At 39.8% G+C, this 25,017-nt stretch overlaps 1 protein-coding gene across 1 annotated transcript in view; it reads left to right on the top strand.

Annotated features, from left to right (window-relative positions):
* Positions 1-399: 399 nt before the first annotated feature.
* The window catches only part of SLC24A4 (solute carrier family 24 (sodium/potassium/calcium exchanger), member 4), an 87,397-nt gene continuing 62,779 nt past the window's right edge, over positions 400-25,017 (top strand). The window contains exon 1 of the mRNA XM_010077719.1: positions 400-517. Coding sequence (XP_010076021.1) covers positions 448-517 — 70 coding nt within the window. The 5' untranslated portion in view covers positions 400-447. The remainder of the gene's footprint in view (positions 518-25,017) is intronic.

Genomic DNA, 25,017 nt, shown 5'->3' with positions numbered 1-25,017 from the left:
ATAGTATGTGCAAGTGCAGATGACTATATGGAAGTGTGATTGTTGCTCATGTCAGCATGGCTGGGCTGATTGCATCTGTAGGAACTGCGAAGTGTTGAGTTTCACAACTGCGGGCTTCAGCATTTGCTTGCTGTAGAATATTTTCCCATTGTGGGTGACAGACAGGTATTCTGATAGCCAGAACATGCTAACAGCTTTAATACTGCATCTTCATGGCTAGTTTCACCCTTTGTCACTAGGAGCATCTAGAATATGTTAGTGCGTGCCCCAGTCACAGCTTCATTTTGCCACATTCACATACTGACGGTCTGTCCATGTCTGTTGCTATTGGGGACATATAGTCCAGTTCAGATTATGCAGGAAAAAATTAGTAGCAGTGGGCATAACCTCTTTCTGTTTAATATAGGCCGAGAATCAACTAGTGCAGACAGACACGTTTTGTCAGGAATGTGGAGGAATAGAAGGTTGATGGCATCACCTAATGGGACACATGAAGAAAAGAACTGTACAGAGCCAGGTAAGATGGAAAAACTGCAATGTCTTATAAGCTCTTGAGATGTGTTGTGTAGTGCTATCATGACCAAGCTTCAGTGATATGTTATGGTAAACATTAAAGTATCAACCTTAAAAAAAGCAGGACTATTCTGTGTAGAAATAAGGTTTATTGTACCATATAATGCCATGACTGTTTTTTATCTAAACATTAACTTTTACCTTTGATAGATAATGTTTTGGGGTTGTTATGAGACTTGTGCTGACAATCTTATTTCTCTAATTTTGTTTCTTTTGGCAATTATTCCTATCTAGCTGTTGCTGTGTGTATTGCACTGGTAATGAGAGGTGTACTCTTCTTGAAACTATGAGCAGCTAAACATGCAGTGTTTGAGATACCATCTGAGCACAGTAATTTGTGTTCATTACTATTATAGATTTACTCATGTTTTGCCTGTTTAATGGTAACCCATGTGTTTAGAATAGGAATTTATATTATGTGGAGGGGGGTGATGAGGTGAATAATACAGAAACTCTGGAATCCATTTTACTTCAGGATATCTGTCCTGGCCAGGCGATAATAATTGATTGAGGGCAGGGATAGATGATGCATTTTAATATCGGAGTTAGTCCACAACGCTTTCATTTTCCCATCTGTCTTTTCAGTGTGTATTTCCTTTTTCTCTCTCCTTGCCTCTCTGTGGTTTATGGTGTGTGGGAGACGAGACATTTTGCTAGTGGCACTAGCCAAATTAATTTAAAGTTCAGATTTTTTTTTTTTTTAATATGACTCTTTGATCAACTAGGGGATGACATCAGAGCCTGTGCCTTCTTGCAAACAATGACAGCATGTGTTCTGGGATACTGTCAGCCCCAGGCACTAGAAGAGTTTGGAGCAGTGCTGCCCCTCCCTCGGTTACGTGTTTGTTGTTGTGCTGAGGCACCTATTGTGTAGGTTGAGGATCACTGCTGTGCTTATGCACCTCTGAGAGAGGAGCAGAACATTGCACAAAGTATATAGGTCCAAAAGCTTAAACTGAATCATCCTTAATGTCCAAGAGCTTCTTTGTACTTCCGTTAAGAGCTTCGTGGGTTAGTTTGCTGTTGTTAGCATCTGTAACCTTATGATGCTGTTGATTTGTCTGTCAAAGTTGTTCACAGACAAAAAAAAAGAAACAAAGGGTATTTTGGAAACGCATAATAAATCTTGATAAATAGTCATAAAATACTCTTCTTTCATTTTTCTTCACATATGTGAATGATGTGGATGCATCAATGTGATTGTGTCTGAACACACACACACTTGGAGCCAAGCCAGCAGAGGCCATAAAATCATAGACGCTGGATCAGAAAGATACCCATCAAAGTTCTTGGTGGGGATTTCCATTTAGTATGAATGAGAACTTTTTTACAATGATAAGGTAAAACTCCCAAGAGAAAACATATGCTTATGTGTAAATTGGAATACCAGGAGCAGTACTGACTTCTCCGGATGTTTAGAACGAATAGGTCAGCTTGCTCCATTCCTCTAAAATTGTAAGATTAGTTTAAAAACAGTTGGAATAAATAAATACAGCCAGGTCATTTTGATGTGATTTCTGAAATTCAGGTTGTCGAGGTGCACTTGTCTCTATAACCACAAGAGCTGGACACAAGAGAGGCCCAAATATGCCTCGGGATGCTGATGTTTAAAAAAAAATATCATGAGACTTTCATTAAAGGAATATTTTCTAGTCACAGTGCTGGAATTAACCTTTCTTTTTAAAGGTTTTTCTTCTATTAGAACACAGATTTACAGAACAAAAATGTCACAGGATTGCAATTGTAGCATTTTTTAGTAATTTCCTGTTACTCTGCAATTATGTGCAGCTTATCTCCCTCTGTCTTCTGCAGCTGAAGGGGGGGATTTAGGTGCTGAATAGTGAATAGATATAAGATAGCTGCAAATAGAGGGAGCATCTGAAAATAGCTGAAAATGATGTTTGTTGGACAGGAATGGGTCTCTAAGATCCCATGATTGTTATTGCTTAGTAACAACTTCTGTAGACTTGGTGTTTTGGGAGGGCTTTTTTAAGGGGTCATTTGCTTTTTTTGTTTGTTTGTTTGTTTTCTTTTGTTCTTGTCTGGTAGACAGAGATTGAGATTTGCCCATTAATGAGAAGAGGTTTACAATGACCTATAACCTATTGAAAGTGAGCAAGTGGCATAGCTCATCTGCATGAGAATGTAGTTTGTGTAACCCCATGACTACATCTGGAGAAAGCAGTCCCAGGAGAGGTCAAGAGACTTGATCAAGATTACATAGAAAATTGGTGAGAAAGTGTGGATTTTCAGTTGGAATATGCTAGCTTTCAGTCATGCACTTATCCCAATATAATGAAAATATCAGGAATGCGCTGCCAAACACTTTAAAAGGCTGGACCTTATTTCTGATTTTTTTTTTTTTAATCTTAAGGACAGATAGTTAATATGTATATGTATTGTACAAATACAGTGCTCTGCATAAGCTCCTTTATGAGAAGTACTTCTTCTTACCTATGCCATTTCTGTATCTGACTTAGGCACTAGAGACCCTACGAATGCATGGGTGTGTATATCATATATAGCAGTTTTCTTATGTTATGTGGGTGTTTCTCTGTGTGTTTAGGATACAAGAGCTTCATAATACCTTGGGAAATGCAAGTTCTTGCTAATCCTTTATGTCATTGCGATGCTATTGCTGTGCTCCCTCTTTATTAGCTTCCTACACAAGTCTGCAGCTTTACTTCCCTTTCCCCAAAGGGTTTCAACAAAGTTAATTTATTTACCACTTCACCTTCTTTTCTTACTTACATGCAAATAAAAAAAAAACCCCCAGTTGTCAGAAATCGCAGCTATGGAAGCTCATAAGACCATGAGATCCTTGCACTTCATGACAGTGGTAAGAAAGGCTCACCCTTGGTAATGTATCTTGGGAGAAAAGCTCCATAAGCTTTTAGAAGTAATGTTAGAAGCTTTTGGAAGCTGCTGTCTGCTAGAAGCTCACATAGCCTCCATGTAGTCTGAGATTGTCTCATCTACTGAAGTAGGTCATTTTGTATTGTGTTCTTCTGGAAACATTATTAATGCTTCTGGGGCCATTGTATTGGAACAGAAAAATCTTTGAAGTCCTGGCAATGCTGCTTTAAAAAAGAACCCTGAGGCTCTGAAAAGGAAAGATGAAATACATATGTGTGTGTGTGTATGCATGTATATATATATATATATATACACACACATATAACTAGAGGGGAAAGGTTTTTCTAACATTTGGAGGTTAGAAAGACTGATATTAATTAATATCTTAAGAGGTGCTACGCGTTTTTTCTGATAGTAAGTATTCTGCAGTCATAAGGAGTTACCGATACTATCTATCCTATACCAGCAGCAAAGGAAGATCAGCTGCAGGAAGGAGGTGGAGCATTTGTGAGCACCAAGCCAGCCTCAGTTCTAGTGTGGACTAAGACCAAATCCTCTCCAAAGTTAATGTGTTGTGTAGCATTTTTCCATTAAAGAGCCTTCCTGGCTTGAAACTTCCCCTTCACTGGAAGCTCCTCTGCCATGAAAATATATGTCTTTATATTGTGCTTGAGCCAGGCTAGAGGGCTTATAGATTGTATGTAGAAGGCTCTGGACTTCAAAAATTTAATGACATCCTGGTATTTTTGAGTCATGAATCTTCTGCTTATTTCATATTGAGTAACACTCTGGATGGCTACTGTGGGTATTCCTCTTTGAGGGAAGCCAAACTACTTTTTCTTTATGGCTCTGAAAACTTTTTCTGGGTAGATTTCTGTGGGAGGAGGGGTTGTTCTGACCCTCACTTAAAGCAGAACAACCAGAAAGGGAGAGCAGTTGTCTCTAGCATCTTAACAGATCTCATTAGTCTGCAACCAATTTTTTTACCTTACCCAGGCTCTCACTTCCATCTGCCATCGGCTCACTAGCTTGCAGTGCCATCTGCCTAGCAAGTCTGATTTACAGCTTTTATGCTCCTATGGCTTGCCTCTTGTTTCAAAATGTTCCCATCCCATGACTCCATGTCCTCCAGAACTCTGAGTAACGTTTCCAGAGCCAGTACAAGCTGGAGGGACTGGGTGGTGCGGTGTTTCTAACCATATGACTCTACTGGGTTGTGTTAAGCTGCTAAACAATTGACCTGGACTCCTGTCTGTTGTGAGTATCTTCAAGTAATCCCTGTATACAGTACAGGGAATATTTAAACTACTTGCTGTGAATTGGAAATGTATTGGAATGTGTAATTTTTTGCTGATATAAATGATCATTAAACAATATCATAATATGTATTTCTTTTCAACAATGTGCTTGTGATCTTCCATAGATCAAACTTCCATTTTATAGCAGGGGTAAGTGCCTTAGACCCCAGTTTTTACGGAGGTGGTATTAATCATTTCACTGCAACACTTTGTTTCATAAACAGTCTAAATTGATAAGCTCAGCATGATCTGCAGGTTCTCTTACTATGCATTCATACAGTACCTAGCACAGAAATACCATGTCTCATTGAGGTAATATAGACAATAAATGTTTTATGTTATTTGCAAATATTCCTCACTGACCTTTTAGTCAGCGTTGCTTTCTGTCTTGGTGCATAGAAAATGTGCAACTGTTATAGTATGATAGATTTATTGATAGTGTATACATTTTGATGTAAAATGTTTCTTTACTCCAATGTCTTATGCCCTCAAAGACCAGGAAATTTGCCAGCCTTAGATATCCTATTCTTGCTTTGGTCTAAAAGGAAATGAAAATGAGGAAAGTTTTAAGAAAAAATTTCTTAGTTGCTTTATGCGTACGGTATTCACATAATACATAACTGTGGTGTCCAGAGAATGTACATGTGTATATGCACAGATGCACATATTTACGTAGTGGAAACACTTACTAACCAGCTAGCATGCAGCTTATTTTTGTAGCCACTTGTCATATGCTTACGGGGTTTTATTTGTTTTGGGTTGGTTTTGGGTTGTTTCCCCTCCCCAAAGGCGTATCTGGACTCACTCTTGTCCCTGTAGATGCTGAGCAGTAAAGTTTACTGACTGTGATCTCACTTGGATGGTTTCTGTTTCCAGGGAGAGATGGATGTGTAACGATTTAAAACCACTTTAAGTGGACTAGTTGAGGGCAAATGACAGATGTTTAATGTCAAGTTTTTCTTATGTGCCTCCTAAGGTCTCCTAATCAGAATTCACATGTAGATTTAGGTTGGACTTCTGACACTCTTTGCCTGGTTTGTTGGTGTGGGTATTAAAAGGGTTGGCAGGTAGTTGTCATTGAAATTACTTGGGAAAAGTGTTCTGTTTATTTTTTGGTGAATCATTTTAGGAAATGTGCTTTGTTTGAAGCTAGAATTTAAAAAAATAACCAACCTTCTCTCTGAGCTGTTCATTTGCTAGCAGTGTATTATTGCTGGCATCCAAAATAGTAGAAAGAAATGAGACAAATATCTCTCTGTGCTTTGCCTCAACCTGCCAGTGGCATCCCCTGGAGAGCTGAGAACAGAAAACAAACTGCAATGGTAATTTATCCATTTTCCCAGGTCCAGGTGCCAAGTTTGCAGGAAGTAGTTTAACACAGAGTAAATAAGTGTCTGACTAAAATGCCCTTTAGAGGTGTAATAAACAAGGGCAAATGAAACAAAAAGAAATACTATTTAATATATTACTCTATTCTTAAACCTAATGAAAGTGTTACTTGTTATAATCTTTATTTCATATGACTTAGATTTGTTTACAGTTGCTTTTTGTCCAGTTGAAGCACACTGTGAATAAGGATTGTTATAAGCTAAGTCTTTGCTCTGAAACCACAAAGAATGCTTGAAACAAAAGTTAGATTTTTAAAAATATAGCAACTTCAGACCCAAATTTAACGTCTGTGGATACAGGCCCTTACTTTCTTTGAATGGAACAAAACACCCGGGTTGAATGATCTGGGGTGCTAGACTAAGATCTAAAGTTTCCCATATTAGCTCAGCTCTAATATTTGGATGTCTGATTGCCTATATTTCAAACCATGTTACCTAAACATTTCTCAAATGTTAATATAGTAATAGTGCAACGTCTCTTCTCCTGTGACTGTAGATGACTCAGGCAGACAGCAGCTGTGTAAATTACTGACCTGAGGTCAAAGAGGAAATATGTGGTAGAACAAACAGTCAAATCCAGATACCTCAGTCCTGATCTAGGCTTCTGCAAAGGTGATGTTTGAACACAAGTTTGGACTAATATGTGCTGGCCTCTTCTCCAAAGTAGCAAGTGATAGGACAAGAGGAAACAGCCTTAAGTTGTGCCAGGGGAGGTTTAGGCTGGATATTAGAAAAAAAATCTTCACTGAAAGAGTGATCAGGCATTGGAACAGGCTGCCCAGGGAAGTGGTGGAGTCACCATCCCTGGAGGTGTTCAAGAAACGTGTAGATGTGGTGCTTAGGGACATGGTTTAGTGAGTTAGGTGGTGTGGGTTCATGGTTGGACTTGATGATCCTTGAGGTCTTTTTCCAACCTTAATGATTCTATGACCTACCGAGGTTCCATCTAACCTGAGTTTTCCTGTGATCTGGTGTGGCAACTAAATGAATTACATTTCACTCAGGATATATTTGAAATCCTGAACTGGAGATTTCAAAATCAAAGTTAATGAGACTTGGGCATGCCAATCTCTGGTATCACTGACTGTCTCACCCTTAATGTGGGATTATGTGTATTTAGAGCTGTTCTTTGTTAGCATGGCCATGCAGATAGACATTTTTGTGTGGAAGTCTGCTCCATTTTCAACTCAGAAAATTATGCTGTTGGTATAAAAGCCGTGTTTACATTTACTCATCCTTATCCGTGGCAATTTCATTTTCACTGCTTGCTTTTTACCTTATTGTCTGTGACATGTCACCGTGTACTGCAGTTGAGACAGAAAATGCTGCTGTCTTGCTTTGTTTCATGTACAATTGTTACCACATCTCACTTTACTGTTGTAAGGAGTGGGTTGAAAAAGCATTGTAAATCAGTCTGTGAGCATTAATCCATACTCTTGGGGTCACCCTAGGACAGAGTCTTCATGAGGTACTGGATTGTTTGGTAGATGTTAAAACTCTGCATTCATTACTTCAACTCTGTGCTCTCATTGTCTCATCAGTCCATAACCTGGTCCACCAGTGTGGAAGATTCAGATGAAACTGGACAAGCACAGAACTGGGCTACAGGGAAGTAGGTTGTGAAAAGCACCTGGAGGTAGAAAATGGTCACCAGAAGCTGCAAAAGGGATAGAGAAGCTTGGGGTTTGGAACTGGGTGGTAGAAAGACTTAAGATTATCCAGTCATGGAGCCTGGAGTTGGAGGATAGGTGAAAGGGACACAAAGACATGAGAGGAGGGAGGCTGAATTTGGATAATGAACCATGGGAGAATCCTGGGAATAGCAGGGCAAGGAGGCAGGCCTTGGGAAGTAGTAAGCAGAGAAAGTGATGAAAGAGATATGAAAAGTCAGAATGCAGTGAGAGGTTTGGTTTTGGTTAGGCAAGAAGTCTAGAATGAAAAGGAAAGGGAGTCCTTAATAAGGGCTTGAGTTACAAAAGAGCTACCTTTTAGTCTTGTATTTGGCACATAAAACTGGAAGCATTCATAGTTTATATAAATTTTTTTTGCTTTTTAGGCTTTTTTTATTTTGCATGGTGTGGTGGGTTAACCTTGGCTGGATGCCAGGTGCCCACCAGGCCCCTCTATCACTCCCCCCTTCAGCAAAATAAAGGGGGAGAATAAGATGAAAAACTTGAGGGTCAAGATAAAAGCAGTTTAATTAAAGCAAAGGCCAAGGCCATGCACAGAAACAAAAGGTAAACAAAGATGTTATTCTCTACTTCCCCTCAGTAGGCAATGTCCGGCCACTTCCCAGGAAAGCAGAGCTTCAGTGTGTGCAGCAGCTGCTCCTGGAGACAAACACAGTAACAAATGCCCCCCTCCTCCTCCCTGCCCTGGGCTTTTATGGCTGAGCTGATGTCACATGGTACGGAACAGCCAATCCGGGTCAGCTGTCCCAGCTCCGCCCCCTCCCAAGCTGTGTGACACACACCCTGCTGGCTGCCAGTGTGGCACTCAGCACTGGGAGGGCTGCTGTGGCAATATAAACCCAATACACATGGACTGGGTATCAACGAAGAACATTTTCAGAGCTGGTACTAATGACACCTTCTAGAAATAGAGCAATTTAGAAAGCATCAACAAAACTGGAGTCTCCTGAGCCTCAACTCTATCTCTCTGAATGTCAGTGTTTGTTTGAGGGTCAAAATGACTGATTTAAAGGTACACTAAAGCACAGTGAGCAAATTCATTACAGTAAAATTAATTTTAAACTTTGTTCTGCTGATATTTCTGATAAGAACCCTCATAATTGCACTATTTTTTCAGAAGCTACAGGATTTTATTATACGTGTCTATTACTGTATTCATTAATGCCAATGGCTTCTTACAGAATGGATGTGGTTACCCACCTAGCAGGCTGAAAAAATTCCATGAACCTTCTGACAATTAATCTGGCATCACTCCTATTCTACAGGAAGGCAAGACCTTCAGGCAATAGAGTGATGGTTTCCTTTATTCTTTAAATCTGACAGACATTGAGGACATTAGAGTAAAAAATGTAATAGCCTTAGAAACTGAGTCAAATTAATTCCCGCTGGGCCTCTGCTGATAAGTTGAAGTACAGCAGAGCAGACACTTCAGGTAGAACACAGGCTATATGTATATGTGCTCATTCAATTGTTTCCTTTTTTGCAACATTATATTAATGGTTTAATGGTAATGGCAGGTGCTGCGTTAAAAATCTTGAGAGAGTGATGTTCTCTGTTCATAGTGGGGAACAGTGGTCAGTGTGCCTTCCTGCAAGCAAGAAGATAATTTAGACTCAGCCTGTACAGTTTCCATACATACTTGCTTGTTGGACTATTCTCAGAGGTTGTCAAAACCTGAGGAATTTTTTTCCCCTGCTTATGATGTACTCACTTGTTCAGTGGGTTGAGTGTGATATGACTGGATCTATTGCACAGAGGTATTTAAACCGCAAGGTGTGCGTATTCATAGATGGTAGGAAACATATGAACTTAGGGAATGGTAAAGTTAAAATGGATCAAATTTATGTTTAGAAGCTCAAAGAGACTGAAATGGGGAAAACAGTTTTATTTATTTATTCATTTATTTACTGTAAATCAGCATGTGCTTTGAATTTTGTGAGTTCCTAGCCCAAACGCAGACCCTCAAAGAGAGAGGTATTTGTTCATTAGGGTTTCTGGGGGCATGTCTGCACTGGTGTACACTGCCTTAACTCCACTATGGCTTTACAGGCATGACAGTTTACAACAGCTGAGGTTCTGCCTTAAAGATTTGTTGCTGGATGCAAGAGGCTGTTTCTGGTTTAGTTCTTTGGTGAGGATCTTCTCTTTTTAAATACTTTTCATGCCTTTGTAAAGGTTGCACTCTTTGCCTGAGTATGTCACTCTTCTTTAAATCCCTCCACAGCATCTTTGGCTGCTGTTGCCTAAGATTGTAAGGCTTTTTCTTACCTTCTTAAGCCTTTCACACGCCTTCCCCTTCCCTGTTGCTGCTAGCCTTTGTCTACTTCCTTTACCTACGTTGAAACTTTGAGATGAGTTTCCGGTGTCCATTTGCTTTTCTTGTTATTTTTATGCAGTCCCTTGCAGACTAGTGTGTGAAAGAAACTGCCTGGAATATTATAATACTCTCCTTTTTGGCATCTCACTTCATGAGCCATGAGTATCATGGTTCTCTCAGGAGATGGGCCAGGCAGGATTGGCTAGACAGGGAGGAAGTCAAAGCTAGCGTATTAATTGATCCTGGTCAGTCATGCACAGAGGCTCTCCTAGTTGAGGGTGTAGGGAGAAGAGGAGGGTCCGTATAGAGCTATAGTGTTGTATGTCCTTGTGAGATGAAGTGTCAGTCCCTAGGAGCACCCGATGGAAATGGACAAGGAAAAGAAAAATGAAGACTGAAAAAGGCACTGACTTACCCAAAGTCTGCAGAGAGGGTCAGTACCTAAGCTGCATTTTTTTCCCCTTAATCATAAATTGTAGCCATACTAAGTTCATTGAGCCTGGAGCTATTGCTACTACCACCATCACCTCTCTGCTCTCCTTCTTGATCAGCTCATAATGACCTGAATCCTTTTTTGTGCTTTTTTCATGAGAAACGCAACTTTTCGTGTAGAGATGTTTTTTTCCCCACTGTATGTTTTTACAAAAACTAACATGGGGCACCAAGGGTAGTTACTAGTATGAACGGGGCAAGCATATGCCCAGAACTGCTTACGTATGCTGAATGTTTCTGATTTACGGGGATACCTAAAGGCTGTCAAGTGAAGTATCTAACTTGCCTCTAGGAAGTGAAGTGGTTGTCACTTCTCAGCCAGTTATACCAGGTAGCTGAATGCTACATACTGAGCAATTAGGATTTCTCTTTCTCCTCCACTTTGAGGGAGAAGGACTGATGGAGGAGCCTCGGAACATACAGATCTTTTCAGTTGCTTCCACATCTGTGGGCCAGCTGCTATCCACTGAATATGGAGATGAAAAATTGTGACTAGGGAAGTTGCAGGTCTCTGATGTGGTGATGGTTCTACCACTGGGGAATGTTTTTCTGGGACCACTGTGTGAGAGGTACTGTATAAAATACCAGCATTCATTTGCCATACCAGGGATAAAATGAGCACCTCTTGTTGCTTGCAGGTTGAAAAAGGAAAAGAAGAATGAGTTCAGTGGTATTGTCTCATGTGTGAGCAACCCTGTGCTTGTGCCTGACCCAAAGGTTTTTGAATACTGGGGGGCTGGAGGGTGAAGGGTGGCTTTGTTTTGGCCGTAACTGACTTTTGAGCATAGAACAATTCCTTCAGATTTGAAGTTAATCAGATATGTTTTTTAATTCTTCATGGGTTTACCACAGTTATTTGGTTGTACAGGATTGATTAGTGACAACACTTGATGTGAGAGTTCTTACTTGGAAAGACTATCTGGGATCATCTCCAGAACTGCTTTAATCTGTAGATATTCAGGGCAACTAAGTTTAGTAAGTACTACTTAGGTAATTAAAGCTTGGAGCTGGGCTGCTTTCTCTGCAAGACAACAGACTGGTAAAGGGAAGTTGGTCAATTTGTTTCAACGTTATTTTCTGTATATCACGGAGTCTGGTCCCACTCAACTTAGTGTGTGATTTTCTAAGGTGTTATGGAGTTTTGACAGTAGAAATAATATTACTCTTCATGCAGTCTTGGAGGTAGCAAAACTAGCACAAATTGCTTACATTGAAAGGAGCATTTATAACTGTTTATGAAACAGTCACGATATCCATTTTGCACTCTGGACTCAAATTTGCATTAAAGAAAAAAATGCAGACTGGCGAAAGAATAATTAAGTCACTGCTAAATAACTACTTGTGAAATTCTCTTTACTCAGTAACTGTTTCACCAGTTTGTACCTGTAGACATAGGTACAAGACCAATTTGCACATGTAAGAGAAATAATACATTGAAAAAAGGACAGTTACCATGATCATACAAGGACTTCAGGGTCTTAAAAAGTACTATGTTTCCATAAGCTTAGTGGCTTTTGAAATTGGTCAGACTTGTTGCAATGCATGAAACTATTTGCAGCATCTTTTGTTGGACAGTTTCAAAATTTGATGTTTTCTTTCCCATTCCAGACTCTGCAGGGTTGGACTCTGTACAAATGCCACTAGCATTACTATTCTTCTGGGATGAGATTGCAGATGGGATGGCGGTAGTGATGCATGTACTACATGCTGCTTAATTAATAAAATTCTAATTTTCACAACTAAAATTCTTCCCTTCCATCCAGTAACTGAGTCCAAATATTCTGATCCTGCCACATTGCTGACTCCAGACTGGACTGTGAGAGTTGAGCACTGCTGTGCAGCTCTGAGGAGGAGAGATTGCACCTCTGACAGATACTTTTTGACAGGGGCTCAGCTGTGGTCTGTGGGTCAGTTCTGTCTTTCTGCAAAGAGTTTTCAGCTGTGGAGGGCAGCACATATGATAACTTGTGGAAAAGATGAGCACCGAAATCATAGTTTGTAAAAAGGCTGTGTTGGATAACATTTGCTGTGTGCCTGTCTGTGCTAAGGCACTTAGCCCCGTGACGTCTCACTGTGCTCAGGCTGTAGTAGGGAGTGATATCTCGTGATTCTGGAGTGCCTACAGATGTGACCCCAAACTGACATCTTGATCGTTATTATAAAAGAACATATTATAATCTGTTTTGTGTAGAAAACTGAGTTCATTCACTGTACTAAGTGGAGAGAGTTTTTTGTTCATCTTGTTTGGAGTTTTTACAAGTTGTGCTTCTCTTTTTGTAAGTTACAGGTATGTTTGTCTTGTGTTTTAATGACTGTTTCAATGTAGTACCTGAAGTTTATGTTCAGTAGTTCTGTGCCTTGACATGAAATGCACAGGACTGCATAACAACTTTACATGCAGCTCCACTGGATCCAAGAGACCCAGATCCAGTGTTTCAGCATGGCATGGGGACCAGGAAATCCTCAGTTTTAGCTGTGGCTGCAGCAGTGACTGCCCTTGGTGATTTTCCCCTATATTCCTTTGCTCCACAAAAAAAACCCATTTTTTTTTTTCAAGGGAACAAAAAATTAATTGAACACTAGCGGAATCCCGGGTCCCTTTATCCCTTCTGCAATATTATCCAGTTAGATTGTGCTCTGAACATGGAAAGCATCTTTAGAATAGTTCTCCATACAGAATGAAGATAATTCTGGCTTTTTCAATGGTAGATTTGCACCTACTTAGGTGCCACAGTATAAATGATGATTTAGTGTGAGTGTAAATGTGGTGTATGTCAATGAGGCAGCTGTTTCTTATCCTCAGATTAGTCAGTTCATAACTGATTATTTCTTTTTTTCCTCTACAAAAACACCTTTTCTCCTTTTCTGCCTGTAAAATGTATCTTTAATATGGGAAAAACAAATGGATTGCTTGTTTTAAAATTATGTATCAGATTAGGCATTTACAGGAGTAAAGGTTCAAAGTTCTACATTCATTATTTTCCCAATGAATGCATTTATATTCTGCAAGTAAATACATTTGTGTAAAGGAAACAATAGTAATAGTTTCACAAGGGTATTTACTAAAATATGATCTTTCTCTTCTTTATGTAAATGGTGTAGCGTACCCTTCAGTGACTTGCTATTTTAGTTGCATGGTGACTTTATACACTTAATCTCGCAGAGGCAACTTGGATCGTATTATTTAACAGCCATGGATAAAAGCCTCTTGCAATTATGAGATTAACCAGAGTTACACTGTGGCTTGATTCTTCATGAAGTCTGATGTGTGAATACATGTGGACATGTGTTTTGAGGTTTTTTTTTTTTCTCCCTTTTTTTTCCTTTTTTGGTTTAGAGAAAAAATCTGTTAGCTGAAAGATTTAAAAATAATTTAAAAGGCTTAAATTCCACAGGTGTTCCTTTAGGTGTTGCTATGAGTGTGAGGCAGCTTTACCACTGAAAAATAGAAAAAAAAAAAAAAAAAAAAAGAACAGAAATTTGGCTTTACTGGCTGTTGAGCTGTATGGTCTATGTTTTATGAGAAAATAATTCAGATCTCCTAGATATCCCCAGATTTCCTACAGGAAAACGGAGGAGGGACTTTTTACGAGGGCATGTAGTGACAGGACGAGGGGTAATGGATTTAAATTGGAAGAGGGCAGCTTTAGACTAGATATTAGAAAGAAATTCTATACTGTGAGGGTGGTGAGACACTGGAACAGGTTGCCCAGGGAGGTTGTGGATGCCCCATCCCTGGAGGTGTTCAAGGCCAGGCTGGATGAGGCTTTGAGCAACCTGGGCTAGTGGGAGGTGTCACTGCCCATGTCACTGCCCATGGCAGGGTGGGGGGGAACTGGATGGTTTCTAAGGTCCTTTCCAACCCAAACCATTCTATGATTCTATGGTCCTATGATCTTTTGATTTTATTTGAAAAAAACTTGGGAAAGGAGTGTGCTTTTTCTGCCTTCTGGGAAAACTTTGATCCTCCAATATGTGAAGATAGAAACACACGATTAAAGGTATGAGAAAAATCATGGTTTTGTGAGGTATTCATTGATGATAAACATCTCTAAACTCTCACCCCCACCCCCAGCTTACCAAAAGTTAATGCTAACTGTGAAATAGTTCTGTCTTTTTAGAGCATGATGCATCATTGTATTTATTTGTTCTTAAGTAAAGCATTTAATTTTATAATGTAAAACAATTTTATGGGGGAAAATATCTGTTAATTCAGATGCCTGAAAATAGGACCAGGCTGGCTTTCATAAGTCGGCACAGCTTATATTTCTTAGTGTTGTGTAACAGCTATTGATGTGATGCTAGAATTTAAACTTCAGAAGAAGCTGATTAGTGTAAACCTCCCACATACCATTGAGGACAGGTTGGAGTGACAGCTAAAGTGAAATGACCCACACAAACATGTTTGCACTTCAGTATTCCAGAAATAGTCCTATCTCTCGAAGTTAGTTTAAGCGTATGACTAGATTTAGAGATTTGTATTTGTTTACTTTTGGTGTTTGGGTTAATTTTTCGTTGAATTGATATATTTTTTTGTCCACTTTTTGGAAATGGAGGCTATGGAATGGAGTTTTGTGGAGCACACAAACAGCAGTCCCTGGAGGGGACCATTTGTGCCTCAGGACAAAGCTCTCTAGAACTGGGAGTTTGTTGCAATAATCCATTATTACAGTGCATTCACTTCAGTTTGAAGGGCAGATTTTTAAGTATACTTACGATGGATCTAGTTCATGATTTCAGTTGTCTCACTTGAGTACACATTCTGATTCAGTACATCATTTATGCACAACTTTAAAATTAAACATAATTAATGTGAAGTTGAAGTTGTTGATCCTTTCTTGAACTGAAACATTCCCAATGCATTGCGTATCCATCAGGAATGATCATTCATGTTTTAGCCTGTACTCAGGCAAAATGAGGACTTAGACTCATGCAGGAGTCAAGGTTTTTGAGAGGATTTTTTTTCTTCAAAATAATATTTTAGTGTTGTGGCCCCACAGGCCCTTCCTAAGCCACTGTTTATATCAGTAGGACTTCTCCATGCACAAAAAATGCAGCACTGGACTGCTTCATCAGTGGAAGCTAGGATTTTACTATTCTTACTACAGATACTACCTGCATGCATGTTCTCTGATTTACATCAGGGATGATAGACTCTTAAGAAGCACTGCTACTTGAAATGGGGAATGGAGATTTTATATGTCTGTCTCTTGTATTTACATGATCTGTAAAGCCAGTGTGTGAGCTGACCATCTAATGACCTTTAAAAATGCAGCCTTTGGAGAGATGAAAAGGGATTTGTTAGTTGACAGATTTGTGCTACCAAGCTCCAGGTTATTTACGAAAGTCTGGAATTTTGTGCTCATGGATTTAAAGAATACTGTGTAATTCAGACCAAAGGCAAAGTATTAAAATCTTAATTCCACTGAGAGAAATATGCTTTATTTTGGCATTCTCAGAGACATTATTCTTCATTCATGTTACCAATGCACCTTATAAAAGAGAAAAAAAAAAAAAAAAACAAGCTTTCTCTTCATTTATTGTGAAACCATTTTTTTCCACAGCAGAACTACATAGCCATCTGTGAAGCTTATTCATAATTTTAAACAGTGAAACTCTGTTCTAATTATTAGATCATAAAAAATCAGAGTTTGGTGTCAGGTATTTCCTCCTCTAGTTACATAGTGAAAACATTGACGTGCTCAATTGTATCGTTAGAGTACTGAAATATCCCTGTGTCATCAACATGGTTAAAGAGCATAAGTAGGAGGAAGGAGGGGGAGCCAGGGGAGAGGACATGTCAAAACTGTTATTGTTGCTGTTCAAGAAGAACGTTTAAATTAGTACAGATGGAAGATGTTAAACTGGGTTTTTGTGGACTTTTACAACCAGCTTAAAATATGTGGGTTATACATCTGAAAAAGATCACAGTGAAACTAATTTGTCTGGTGGAAAGCAAAGTAGCTGTTACTTGAAGTGTTTCACTCTCAGACAAGGAGACGGTGAAAATGGATTACTTCCAAGCAATCTTCTTGTGCTATCTTTTGCATAGAAGTACCTTGAATCACGGTAGGTTTGGGCAGTAAAACAGAAACTGTAAATCTCTGTGCTTCAGGCTGTTCTTGTCCTTGGCATGTGGAAAAGCACCAGATATATTAGCAAGTGTTGTGTGTTGTCCGAAAGCACTGTCCCCCCTTAAAAAATAAATTTTGACCTATTTCTGTGCATCCAAAGCTATGGAACTGACACTGGCAGTATAATAAAGCAAAATATTATAGTGTGAGTTGTTCCCCTATCCACAGAAATTGTTTCTCTGACAGTGAAATAGTTGGATATATTATTAAAAACTAATTGATTCAATTTGCATTGAAGACAGTAAGGAAAATTCCCTTGAATGGGAGAGGGAAATGGGGTGCAGAGTGGGATTTTAAAGGCCTCAATACTTAGGTATAGATAGGTGCTCAGTGAAATCTTCGGAGCAAGGGTTCTCGATTCTCTGAATCTCAGTTGGAGTTAGATACCTTTGGCAGTTCCACTAAGTGCGTCCTTAGGTACCTGGACATCTCAGCACTTCAACAGTAGGGGAAAAGTTAAGGAAAACTTTCTGCTGTGTTTTAGAAGAACTGTATTTTCCCTCTGGACTGCTGTAGGTCTCTAAACCCAAATCTGAACATAAAATGGGCTTTTGACAAGTACCTCAGGTGAATGTTTCCCACTAAACGCAAGAAGCTGTTGAGGTAGGAGACAGCGAAGCAGCAGAGAGCAAAAGTCGCTGACTGTAGGAGGAAACTCATGTTCAAAAGTTAGCAGTTTTCGTGGAGCAGATTGGGAACTGTGGGGCTGTTTTGCCTTGCTAGCAATGCTTTCTCACTCATTTTGGACTGACTTATTAGTAAGTGTGCAAAGATGCAAGACTGTTATACTGTATGAATCAACTGTAGGTCTTTAGTTGAGATAATCAGTGGGTTGTTTTTTGGGGGTTTTTTGGTTTGATTTTTTTGTTTGTTTTGTTTTGGGTTTTTTTTGGTTGTTGTTTTGGTTTTGTTTAAGGAGAGGTGGTACTCTCTTGAACTAGCAACCAGTGAGATGTGATGTCTGGTCTGGGAATTAGAGGATTTAGGTTTAGCTTTGTTAATGCAAATGGCCATAGTAACAGTGGCTTGTGTTGAATTCAGTCTTACTGAGATGTGTGAGGAGTACTTTGAGCGTACCTAATTGAACTAGCCTCTCTAGGGGCTCTGTCTTACCCTGTGACTGGAGGGCAGTGTTGCCTGGTTAGAAGCTAGTTGCCTCTTTCCCCAGATGAAGGTAGCTCTGCACAGGTGAAATTGCCTGGGGAACCTGCCAGATAAACAGGGTGGTGCTGAATTCCTCCTTCCTCCAGGGACAGGTAACTGTTAGTGCAGACTTTCTTGATTGTTTCTTCAGACTTATTTGCTCAAGTTCTGTGTTAGTCCTGTTTTAGCACTAAAATTGGTGGTTCTGATTAAATTGTCCATGTCTTAGGCCTCATTTATGGAGTTTGAGTAAAAAAACTTTTGTCTCACAAAAATACAATGAAGTTGCATGCATTAGACAGAGATGCTGTGCTACAGTAATGGAAGCTACAGAATACTACAAACAGAAAGACAGTTGTAACCACAGAATACTAGACACTAGGCAGTTATGTATACCCAAGATATACTTAAATTGTTTCTTAAGTTGAATATTGCATTTGAAATAGCTCCTCCCTGAAAATATTTAATGACAAAATTACAGACCTTTCAAATGACGTACCAGATGTTATGCTATAGCTATTTTATCTACAAATTTTAAAAAAATATTCATCCACTCAAAAACAGTGATGACAGTGGTTTTGGTTTTCTTTTTAATTGTTGAATATTTGTCTCTTTAGACAGTAGTGAGCACTTACCGTTAGAAGTTTGGTTCCCTGTAATGTATATCAAGTTGGTGATGAGACAACCATGTGACATTAATAATTTAAAATTCAGACTGTTAGTCATGTAGACCGTGTTTATCCTTAGTGGAGACAGGCATCCCAAATACCTTGGATACTGAGAGTTTGATGAATTTCGTATATCTTACTCTTCTGTTTTAAAACAAGTGTCCTTCATAGTCAGTGTTACATGAGAGTAATTCAGTCGCCAGAGACACAATTCTAAGTACATTTTGGTAAAGGCGCAGCTAAGATGGTAGAAATATGACCAGCTTCTTTCTTAATTTGCTATTACACTGTATTTCTTTACATTTTGTCCGTTACTTTTAATTTTGCTTTGTCTTAGGTTTTTGTGAGCTGCTTTCATTAAGAGGCCTTTCTACTACAAACACAATTTTGGAAGAACTTGTATATGTGTGACTTTGAAGGCTGTTTAGTTGTCTTGTTTGTATTTCTGCAGACATTACTGCTCTGTCTCATAGAACAAGTGACAAGAGGATGTATAGTGCAACTGGACCTTTCATTTATTCATTTCTTATTGATTACATGTAGTAGACGAAGTTTAGAAAGTAACCATTAGAATACTGTGCTTACTGTCGTCATCTGCATATGGAGAAGGTGATTTCAAAATGCCAACTAATGCTCCCAGGGTCTTGCTCTCATATGGGACGCTAGGAGTGTTTCAGGACTCTTGTCCTCTCCTTGCTCTTCCAGAGTGCTCCGGATCTGCTTCTCCCACCAAGCAGGCATTGCTGACTCATGCAAAAACTGTTTATCATGGAATTTGTCATGCCGGTTCCTTCAGTCAGACAACCCAGCTGCCACTGCTGTTGTCACTTACTGCCCCAGGCAGCCTCTCAGCGCTCTTCGCTTGTGACTGAAACCTGCACCAGAGGATTCAATTCCGATTCAATCCGAAGCCCAGGTCTACAGAAGCTGAAACTGTTCCTTAGACACTATATCATATATAATCTTACTGCTTGTTATCTTCTACTGTGTACCTTTAAGTGCTTTTTTTAATGGATTTCTTTATTCATCTACTGAGCATGCACACAAAATCTATCAGTAGCAGTGTAGTATATCTTGTTCACAGAATCACAGAATGTTAGAGATTGGAAGGGACCTCCAAAAGATCATCTAGTCCAAACCTCTCTGGGCAGCCTGTTCCAGTGCTGTCACCCTCACCGTAAAGAAGTTTTTTCTCATATTCAAGTGGAACCTCCTATGGTACAGCTTGAACCCATTGCCCCTTGTCCTACCACTGGATGTCACAGAGAAGAGCCTGGCTCCATCCTCCTGACACCCACTCTTTACATATTTATAAACATTGATTAGGTCACCCCTCAGTCTCCTCTTTTCCAGGCTAAAGAGACCCAGCTCCCTCAGCCTTTCCTCATAAGGGAGATGCTCCATTCCCTTCACCATCTTTGTGGCTCTGCGCTGGACTCTCTCCAGCAGTTCCCTGTCCCTCTTGAACTGAGGGGCCCAGAACTGGACACAATATTCCAGATGCGGTCTCACCAGGGCAGAGTAGAGGGGGAGGAGAACCTCTCTCGACCTACTGACCACCCCCCTTCTAATACACCCCAGGATGCCATTGGCCTTCTTGGCCACGAGGGCACAGTGCTGGCTCATGGTCATCCTGCTGACCACCAGGACCCCCAGGTCCCTCTCCCCTGCATGCTATATATTTTTAAATTCTCTATTTAAGCACTTCCTAGTCTTTATATCCTCACTGTACATTACCACTAGCTCCTGGGTGGGATGTCAGTAAAATGTGGATGGACTGCAGTCTTTCTGCATGTCTCACTTGCAAAATATGTTACAGCTGAGTAGCTGGGGTAGTAATTAGAATTCATAATTTTTGGGCATGCATAGCAGTGCTTCTTCCATGCAGGGAACATGAACCGTAATAAACTCGGGGATCTGTTTGTAGTGTGGATCTCTTTTTAACCAAAGGAGTTGAACTAAGAGAATATATTTCATGGAAATCGTGAGGAAATTGGGCCATGACAAGAGATTGATGTGGTGCCATTTGTGCCTCTCTCCCTCTGCACTTACAGCTCCCCCTCGTGTTCACTTACTTATATCTTATCCTTTTTTGGGGGAATGTCCATACCTCCAAGTCCAATGTATAATCACTGGCATGGTTCCGTCCATGAGTAGTGTGTACTGATTGAGTGCATTTGACCAGAAAGCAAAGATTATATTTTTTTCTGTAAGTAACTATGCATGTTTGCGAAAACATCAAAGCTGAAATATTTTTTCCTTTTTTTTTTATAGTCCTACCATGTTCTGTGTTCTCCCCTCTTTGTGAAAAGCAAGTCCACCTCATATCAGTCGGATGGGTGCAGTGCAGCACAAGAAGTAGAAATCTGGGTGACCAGTCAAACTCATAAAAATAAATGGAAACATGCAGCATCTGAGTAGACACACTCAAGAACAGTCCTCATAGCCATGTTCCTCTGCCTTTAGCAGAGCATTTCTATTGTGTCCTGTTACCTTTGGAAAAGCAACAAAACCTATCTTTTTCAGGCAGTCAGTGATCGGTATTATTTATGATTCTGGACACTTGTATGACCTGGAACACTTTTAAAATATAGATTTCTTCAGGAAAGAACTGTGAGAGAAAATTGCAAGAGCAAGTCGTGTTACTCTGGCATAATTATCTAAAAAAATGCTAGGGCTAAGGTGCCCAACTGAGAGATCTTGTGATGTATGTCACACGCCTGCTGTCACTGATGTGTGCATTTGTGGCTAGTGACCGAAGCAGGAGCAGAACACACAGTTCTGTTTTGTGTCACATGAACATTTTGTTAGTGTCTCCAATGTTGGAATATGCTAGTGAGTAATAGAGGTAATCTCAAGTGAATACTAATAAAACCTGTATAGTATATCCTATCCTACTCTGTTTTTGTTTACTCTAGATATTAAAGCAAAATTGCTCTTAAGTAAAATATTTAGCAGGTTGCTTTCTCCTGTCCCCCTGCTCTATTAAGGCCAGCTGTCTTAGTAACCGTAAGTCCAACAGCACATGCTTCCAAGTGATAAGTTACTATGAGTACATTTTTGCAACCTTATTAAATGATCTAAAATAGCTTAATTATATAATTCTGCATCTGTGGACGTTTTAAGGAGGTATTTTAAAATCAACTGACAGCTTGATCTCATGCAATACATAATCAAATTATGGCCCTAATTCAGGAGAGCGTTTAAGCACATTGTTAACAGGCTCTGCTGAAGGTAAAATTTTTAGTGTTGTTAAACGGAGACCTCAAAGAAGATTTAATGTCTTACTTTTGAACTGGTATTATTGTGGGAGAGGGATGCCCTTTCACAAACTGCGAAACAATATTATTGAAAAGAAAAATTGCTTGTATAAAAAGAAACAAATTTTATCTTTTAATTGTTACCTATTCTGTGCATACATTGGATTACACTCAAGATTAACATAAAGCAGTGCTTTGAATCTTAAGGAGTGAATGTCATGTCACCACTTCATTTCTTCTCTTCTGAGTTTACAACCAGAGCTGAAGGTTCCTTCTTGCATGGACTATTGATCTCATTCCAACTATTTTTTTCCCCCAAGTTCCTCTGCAGATCTTGTAGCATCTGCAGAACTGGTCAGCAGGCATTGCCCCAGACTGAGAGCTCAGTGTTAGAATACCTTTTCTACATAGGTGGCCTACAGTGTTCTCATATGCAAGCCCCTCACTTAATAGATCTAACAATAATGAGTAATATTAAAGACGTTTATTCTTACAAGCTCTCCTCTCCCTGGAGGTGGAGAACAGTTATTGTACCCATTTTATAGACAGAGAACTGAGCTGAGGAGCAAATTTAAGCAGATGAAGGATGGAGACTGTGCACAAGTTGAAACCAGAGAAGTTCAGACAGGATATAAGGCAGAATTTTTTTCACAATGAGAGAAGCCAGGCATTGGACCAGGTTGCTCAGCAAGGTTGTGGAGTGTCCATCCTTGGAGATTTCTAAAGATGTGATTGTATAAGCACTGAACAACCTGGTATGATTTCACAGCTCACTCTGCTTTGAGCAGGAGGTTGGACTGGAGACCCCCTGAGGTCCCTTCCAGCTTGAATTTTTCCGTGATCTTGTGATCCACAAAGCCCAACGAGAGAGAGAAGCACCAAAATTTACATCAGAGTTCTGGCATGCACATGGGTAGTGCCTGTGTTCAGTATCCAGGTGCCAGTGCTCTTTGCAAACCTGAGCTTCCCCTGCAGGGAGTGGTATAAAGATGTGCTTGGAACATATTTCACTGAGCTTAGCCCAAAATAGGGCAACTATGGCCATTTTCTCTCAAAGCTGTGGCTGAAGGACAGACAACAGTGCTTGTATTTTGTGTAGCAGTCTAGGAGTTGAGAGGCTTGCTTGGGGGATTCAGAGTGAGTCACATTGTTTCCATCACAGCGTAAGTGGATTCAAAGCCACCTTTCCCCGGAGCATGCCCTAATGACAAGACTGTCAAGCAGACTTGGTTGAGAGTATGGTCCGCCCTTCTGGCTGAAATCCGGTGACTGTGCAGCCAGGGAAGTGGTACAAGTGTGCTTAAGGGTAGGCGTAGGTAAAAGGAGTTTATTAATTTCTGTCTTGCATAATGCAAAATCTACCACTTCTTGTCTTTCCTGGAACTGACAGATCAATCTTCGATGGCAAAACATAGCGAGCAAGAGGGGTGCCTTACTCTGTAGCCTCTTGATTCAGCCAGCAAGTTGGATGGGATAGGTATAAAGGGAATTATTTGCCTGTATCCTAGGTGCTGTTGCTGCCAGCTGTTTCTCAGCATCTGCATCCAGAACAGAGACAGACTATAAAACTCAAGAAAGAGGGGTCATTATTTTACTGATCCCCTTTGGCATACCATTACTTCACTATTCCTTCTCCTAGGGCTGGTACCTAACAGATTAGCAGGCTGAAGTTTGGTGTCATACAACCTAGGTATCTTTCCAGCTGTGGGTTTTAAGTAACTGAATCTTCTTAATCTTCATCATAAGCTTTTAGTCTAGCTCTGTTTTGGCCAAAATTAAAGCTTATAATGTATTTTTCTTATATTTTAAGCAATGTGAAATAATTTAATGTGCTTTATGGGTGGTTCAGATACAGAAGGAGAAACTACTAACATTTTTCCCTGACTTTCTTTTGAAGTGTCTTGGGAAAAACAGAAGCATTTTTTTTGCCAAGATGTTATTTTTGTGGGTGTGTAACCCTTTTTAATACATCTCTTAAAATCTTACTGTGTTAAAAATAGGTAGTCATTACACCTACCCAAAACATCCATGATACAGAATGGGCAGCCAATAAATCAAACATTGGGAGCTAGCAGAAAGCAAAGAGTTGAAAGAGTCTGCACCTTACTCTTATTATGGATCTCCCACCAGTATTTTTCTGTTTTTCTCACTGATTTTTCCATTAAGCAAAAGTATTAAATAAGTATTTGTCAGAAAATTGAGTCATCTGTGAACACATGCTAAAAGAGAAGAAATTGCAGAGTACATTTTGATCTAAAAAGCACTGTAATTGTGAACCATCAAAAGCTTTTACAAATGTCTCTTGAAACAGCCTATCTACTGTACTGTACAGTAAGCAAGGTGATGTCTGCTGTTTTTTGCTACTACAGCCTACTAGATGTGCTATCTTACAGTGTTAAAACATCTAGCTGAAATTTTGTTCCCAACATGGTATTTTTCAGCTTATAAAGGGGGTATTTTGATTCTGTTCATATTGTGCTTTCTGGTCATATATGTGTAAGAAGTACAAGATGCTCATACGCAGAATTACTGATATACACATTTATTGCATACACAGGCATGGATGTCACACATCCATTACACAATTATGCCACACACGTATGATGTATGACACAATTAAATGAGAGAAGAAAATCCAGCTAACCTCCTAAAGGAAGAGAGGGGGTTCTGTAGCTGACTTTACTTTTGTTTTTTGTAGTATTTGTGTCTGTATGGGTGAGTAAAGGGATGTGTACAGCTTCCCGTATCCCAGTACAGGCAATCTGTCAGAACTGGCCTTGGGCAAGAGTAGTAGTGCTAGGCTGCTACTTCAGGTGCTGTGCAGCTAGGTAGGAATTGTCTGGAAGTAGGTGAAATCTTAAAGCTCCTTCTGTGAGATGCTGGCTATGGTCATAAAACTGCCTTAGAAGACATAACCTTTGAGCTCTTGTTTCTGACTCACCACTTCCATCCACTGTTGCCTTTGTTGTGCTGTAAAGCAGCTCAGGTTATAGCTCTAGGTAAAGAACTGCCCTTATTTGAAGGCATCTCAGAATAGATGTGCATGCATGGCTTGGATAGTGGGGAGAACAAAAGTGGGAAAAAATTGTTTGTCAGGGCAGATACGAGACAGGAACTTCCTACTCCAGCTTTGCCACCACCTCAGGCTTGGGGTCTTTTTAATTACATGAGGAGTTACAGCCTTGGTGCAGCACCAC

The sequence above is a fragment of the Pterocles gutturalis genome, unplaced genomic scaffold (genome assembly GCF_000699245.1).
Source record: "Pterocles gutturalis isolate BGI_N339 unplaced genomic scaffold, ASM69924v1 scaffold7188, whole genome shotgun sequence".
Classification (NCBI taxonomy): Eukaryota; Metazoa; Chordata; class Aves; order Pterocliformes; family Pteroclidae; genus Pterocles; species Pterocles gutturalis.
Note: the sequence above shows the minus strand (reverse complement) of the source record. Positions and strands in the feature narration are given on the sequence as shown.